Source organism: Urtica dioica, chromosome 6 (assembly GCF_054948205.1).
Source record: "Urtica dioica subsp. dioica isolate 48M chromosome 6, U.dioica_male_clone48M_v1_H2, whole genome shotgun sequence".
Lineage (NCBI taxonomy): Eukaryota > Viridiplantae > Streptophyta > Magnoliopsida > Rosales > Urticaceae > Urtica > Urtica dioica.
In genome coordinates, this window is record NC_142761.1 from 23,555,979 (window position 1) to 23,561,755 (window position 5,777).

Sequence of the window (5,777 nt, forward strand, 5' to 3'; positions counted from 1 at the left end):
CCCCGACATCTTGTTTTATACACGCAGATGCAAGATTTCAACATCCAGATATTGCTTTACAGTCTAAAGATGGTAACTGGTATCCGAGGCCTTACATTGTGTTGCCTCTTCGGATTCTCTCTCTCTGCGTGCTTCAACTGATACTGTCATGGTGACATTAGCACAAGACCTTTTAGGCATATTCTCAGTAAAAAAAAAAGTATTTCGTTATATTTTTTTTAATTTAACTTAACAGGTTAATTAACGAGACGAAATGAGATATTCGTTATTTTTATCCGTACCTGCTAAATTGTTATCGACATGCGTGTTAACCTGTTTTAAACAGGTACTATCCGATCCATTAAAGTCGAGTATGAAAGGGTTAGCGGGTCTCCGATAATATTACCAATCCTATCACCTAGCACCGTAAACTTGTACGTTGTCTTCGTATGTTGACCCCGGCATCTTGTTGTATCGGAGACTGGTATCCAAAGCTCTACTCGGTTGCCTCTTCGGATTCTCTCTCTCTCGAAAAATATTCTCACTCTCCCCCCTCTCTCTTTCTCTCTCTAGTTATCTTAAAGTTAATACTTTTTATAGAGCTATAAATATACTCTTTTTTTTTCTTTTTTTTTTTTTTTTTTTTTTTTTTTTTTAAGTTCTGAGAGATGACTCTCTGAAACCAACTTTCCGGCTTCAATTTTTCTTTTTCATAACAAAAGCTCTTTAAAGCTCCGAGCATGTTGTTGGCAGAGTGTTTTCTCTCTCCGTAAAAAAAAAAAAATGAAGTCTTCTACTCAGCTTGACTCGGCTTTGTTTCAACTCACACCAACGCGGACTAGGTAATTACGCCATATACATTTCTCATACCTAAAACTGGGTTTTTTGAGCTTATCGGGGTGTTTTTATATCGTCTGATGTAGTCTACATTTATTGGATTTTGGCCATGCAATCTCATTGTGCTTATAATCAACTAGCGATTGGGATGATAATTTTTTTTACCGCATCTTATAGGATCTGAATTGTTGTATTTAGATGATCTCAGTCTTGGATCTTATAGAAACATAAATAGTATTAGTTAATCTGTTTATTCTTTTTTGAGCTCCTTTAAGAAATTTTTCTAGCGTGTTCCCCTCCCCCTCTTACATTTCAATCCTTATTGGGTTGGTCTGTCGCTGTCTTTTCATTTTAGAAGGAGAAAAAGGATATATTTTTTGAAGTTGACGATAACACTCTTCGTTTGCAAAATCAGACTTGTGCTTTGGCTGTTTTCCAATTTCACATTCTCGTGTAATTCGATTGTGTTTAGGTGTGACTTGCTCATATCTAAAAACGGGAAGACAGAGAAGCTAGCTTCGGGTCTACTTAATCCGTTTCTCGCCCATTTGAAAACTGCCCAAGACCAAGTCGCGAAAGGAGGCTATTCGATTATTCTCAAGCCCAAATTGGATAAAGATGTGTCGTGGTTCACAAAGGGTACGGTTGAAAGGTTCGTCTCGCTATCTCTTTTTAGCCCTTTCTCAAACATGGAATGTGGACTTCCAGTGAAAATTTGTACTCACCGAGCTGTCTGTTTCAATGCGAATTCTAATGCGATTAGAGTGACTAGTGTTCCACAGTTATCAATACTTGTTGATTACAAAAGCATGACTCGTACATTTTGCGTCTATAGATTTGTTCGGTTTGTTAGTACCCCGGAAGTGTTGGAACGAGTGTACACGTTGGAGTCTGAGATACTGCAGATCGAAGAGGCGATTGTGATTCAAGGGAGCACCGAGGCTGCTCAAAATGCTGTAAGTTTCATCTATCGGATCAAAGTGAAATGATTTTTTTATGTAACGTTACAGAAAATCTCATCTCAACTCCCGTTTTCTCGATGGCAGATCGAAGATAGCCCAATGAAGCCTATGGAAAGCATAGAAGGTATATAATACAGAAGAACTTTCTTTTATTGTTTTCTTAACTCCCATTTATTTTTCTTTTTTTCTTATTGGTACATAGTCCTTTTCATGTCATCTATGCTCTTTTGTATTTATGTACATTGGAACATGCAAAATATCATTTCTTTTTCTTTCTAATCTCTATGATAGCAAGCAGAACTTTTCCAGATAACGGCGATGAGAAAGCAATCGTTCTTTACATGGTAAAAGAAAGAGTATACGCAATTATTGTGTTCACTTAAAAGAGCACCTTCTGATCAATTTATTTCTTATTTTCCTGGAAACTATGGCAGCGAGGAGCAGAACCACTGGAATCAAAAGGATCCAGTGCACAAGGAGGGAATTCAAAGTACTTAACATCTTACCCCTTATAACCAAGGATATTTTACTAGCGAAGGATTAAGAGAGTCTATTCAGATGAGTTAGATAGTCAGTAATCCAAGGATGATCTTATCCGTGCAAATCTTTTGACAATTATTTTCACCCCGTTGATTTGGTGTAGAGTTCAGCTTTTGAAAGTCCTTGAAACTCGCAAGACCATGCTTCAGAAAGAGCAAGGCATGGCTTTCGCGCGCGCCATGGCGGCCGGCTTCGACATCGACAACCTTTCTCCGTTAATGTCATTCTCAGATTGCTTTGGAGCCTCACGTTTAAGGTATAAACTGAACTTTCTTCTCATCAATTCCTTTCAGGGGTGTGTAATCTCTCTCTCTCTCTCTCTGTGATTTTCTTGATCTCATTGATGTAACAGAGATGCATGTAAAAGATTTAAAGAGCTGTGGAAGAAGAAGCACGAGACCGGGCAGTGGGTTGAAATCGATGTTGCTGAGGCAATTCCTCTCCGGGCAGACTTCACTGCCATGAACGCGTCGGGCATTATGCTTTCCAGCGTGGCAAACTCTCAGTTAGCTTCGGAAAGTAATGGAAAACCTGGTAATCTTACAAGCACGAGTTGTGTACTTGTTAAGCAATAAATATATCAAAATAAGTCCCTTTCATAAGTAACTCATATCGACAGTGGTTACTTGATTATAACAAGTTCATGTCTGTTATTCTTTATTATGATTCTAGTCTATGAAAAAAAAAGATTCATTCCTGTCCCCTGGTGATTTATTGAAATGCTCAGTTGTACCCTGCAATGTAAAAGTTGATCCTAAAATTAACCTCATGTTTTATTAACTCTTAAAAATTTATCGCTTAATCGACATTCTGAACATTACCAATATCCAGGTACATTAAGAACGAAAAGTCAACTAAAACATCGGTTACGAGATATGTATAACAATTTTATAAAGCATAAGATTAATTATATAATAAACTCAAAACTGGTGGAGGATTGTTAACGAGTCTAAAATAGCATACGTTTTCAATAAAACTCTTCCTTTCCTTTTGTTTGCTTTTTTTCTTTTTTTTTTTCCGCCACTTAAAGAACTCAGCTGAAGAAAATTATGCCTATGGCCTACCCTATTTTGCAGAAGTCAAGTCTTCTCCAGATCCTACTCATCAAGGCCATCCAGAGTATTTCCAAGGCCAGTTTCCGCAGCAAATGTTCCCTCATTGGCCTATTCAATCTCCTCCGGGAAAGGTCCCCGTATTTCAACCATATCCCATGCAAGGCATGCCTTACTACCCGAACTACGCCGGGCCCGGCCCATATTTCCAGCCACCTTACCCGGTGAATGATGATCCAAGACTCAACCCAGGTCTCAGAATGGGACACAAAAGGCACTCCATGGACAGCAGCAATGGAAACACCATGCCGGAGAACTGGGAACCTTTGGACCCTCACAGAACAAGATCATTGGACGAATCAGAGTTCCAAAAAGAGTCTAGAAAGACAGGTGGCCGGTCAGGGAAAAAGCAAGGTGGCGTCGTGGTCATTCGAAATCTGAATTACATCACCTCGAAAGGTGGCCAAGACCGCTTGGATGAGGATTTGGAGTCTGGATCCGAATCCGAAGAAGACAGGCGCGGGGGTTTGGAGCCAGACCAGAAGAGCTTGGCCAAACCCTTGAAGAAGAAGGAAAACGTCGGTTCGAGCGAAGCGGACGGTGGGCACTGGGATGCGTTCCAGAACTTTCTGCTCCGAGATGCTGATGAAGAAAAACACGGTTCTTTTGACCGAGGCTTGTTTTCAGGTGAAAGTGCGGTTGACCAGTTGAAGAGGCGACGTAGTCGACCAGGCGAGGATCCCGTAATCTCTAGAAGAGTCGGGTTGAATGGCGATGGCGTGGACGGTGACGTTATGTCTTCTGAAGTGAACGGGAGAAAGCTCGGATTCTTGAGGTCAACCAACGACGATTTCATGGTTAGCAATCGGGAGTCGGGTTTTGCCGGCTCTTCATCAGACCCACTGAATATCGACGGACTCGATTCTCACGCGTATACTAATCCGGAGTGGAGATTGTCGAACAACATGGATAATGATTCGTACATAGATTCTCTTCGGGGGCAAGGCGGGAATTCGGGCGGTCGAAACGTGGTTGACATGGGTTCCGAACTACCGTCGGCCAATCAGAAGGCAGAGAAGCTTCTTGTCAGCTATGAGCCAGAAGATCTGAGTATGGTTCCGCACCGCGGGGCTGAAGGTAGGTCCGCGGGGCTCGACCCTGCTTTGGATTACGAATTGCAAGGGGCTTCGCGGAGCAGGAAAAGCAAGGTAGCTGTAAAGAAGGCGGTTGAGAGGCAAGGGCAGAGATCAAGGGATCCTCTTCAGGACGATAAGAAGAAGAATGTCGGACCGATAAGGAGAGCCAAGCCTTTGAAGCTGAGTCCTTTGGATGAGGCTCGGGCCCGCGCCGAGAAGTTGAGAACCTTCAAAGCTGATCTCCAAAAGATGAAAAAAGAAAAGGTAACTTGTCATGAAATATGTACATGAAACTAATTGAACTTGAACTGCTAATTATTAATAAATCAATAATAAACAGCCTCAATTTGCATACTTGCAGTCACAGGTGGTTGAAATTACATGCTAGCGGAAATAAAATAGTGATTGGAAAATTCAGAATGTACAATATATGAAACTAAAAATAGGTGTGAAATCATACACAATTTTAATTCATTTATAAATCAATGATGATCGATCCCAAAATTGCATAGCTCAATCATGAAAGATAGTGATTGGATAAAATATTGATCCTTTGGTTATAGAGTAGCTTAGTAAAAGTTGAAAAGCTTAATATGGTTATTTTAGGAAGCGGAGGAGATGAAACGAATAGAAACCCTAAAGATGGAGAGGCAAAAAAGAATCGCTGCGAGAGGAGGAGGGTCTTCTACTTCTACTCTTCCTTCTCAAGCGCCGGTCAGGAAACAAGCTCCGACGAGGACTTCGCTGAGCTCTACGAGGGCTTCGAAGTTCAGTGACTCGCATCCCGGCTTAATGTCACCTCTGCAACGATACCCTGCCAGAACTGCCTCGGTTGGATCAAACGAATTGCCCAAGATGTCCAAAACAGTCAACCGGTTGACTCGCTCGGCGGCTTCGCTTCCGGCTCCGAAGGGGACAGACACGAAGGCAGCGTCGATGGCGCATCTCAGGCGACTCTCTGAGCCGAAGATTGCCAACCCTCTGATCGGTTCTCTGAGGGTGAAAAATGCCGAGGTGGCGTCGCAATCTAAACCGAAAAGTTCTGATTTGTCAGAGGTCAAGAAGCTGTCGGAAATAGTCAACCATGATAAGGGCAAGGCGGCTTTGCTGCCGGAGCTCAAGATTAGGACACCGACCAAAACGACTACGAAGGAAGTTTCGGTCACGTCTTCGACTAGGGACAAGGTTCCACAGAATAGCAATGTGGACGGGAATCCCATAATAGAGAACACCGTTATGGTGCTCGAGTCTGAGAAGAAGAAGAAACCTTT

At 42.0% G+C, this 5,777-nt stretch overlaps 1 protein-coding gene across 1 annotated transcript in view; it reads left to right on the plus strand.

Annotated features, from left to right (window-relative positions):
* Nucleotides 1–616: 616 nt before the first annotated feature.
* Nucleotides 617–5,777, plus strand: part of LOC149393511 (COP1-interacting protein-like protein) — a 6,863-nt gene continuing 1,702 nt past the window's right edge. Inside the window, exons 1-10 of the mRNA XM_089616776.1 lie at nt 617–821; nt 1,289–1,468; nt 1,652–1,772; nt 1,863–1,902; nt 2,070–2,122; nt 2,213–2,268; nt 2,422–2,574; nt 2,671–2,852; nt 3,395–4,770; nt 5,113–5,777. The exon at nt 5,113–5,777 is cut by the window's right edge and continues 61 nt beyond it. Coding sequence (XP_089472902.1) covers nt 763–821; nt 1,289–1,468; nt 1,652–1,772; nt 1,863–1,902; nt 2,070–2,122; nt 2,213–2,268; nt 2,422–2,574; nt 2,671–2,852; nt 3,395–4,770; nt 5,113–5,777 — 2,885 coding nt within the window. The 5' untranslated portion in view covers nt 617–762. The remainder of the gene's footprint in view (nt 822–1,288; nt 1,469–1,651; nt 1,773–1,862; nt 1,903–2,069; nt 2,123–2,212; nt 2,269–2,421; nt 2,575–2,670; nt 2,853–3,394; nt 4,771–5,112) is intronic.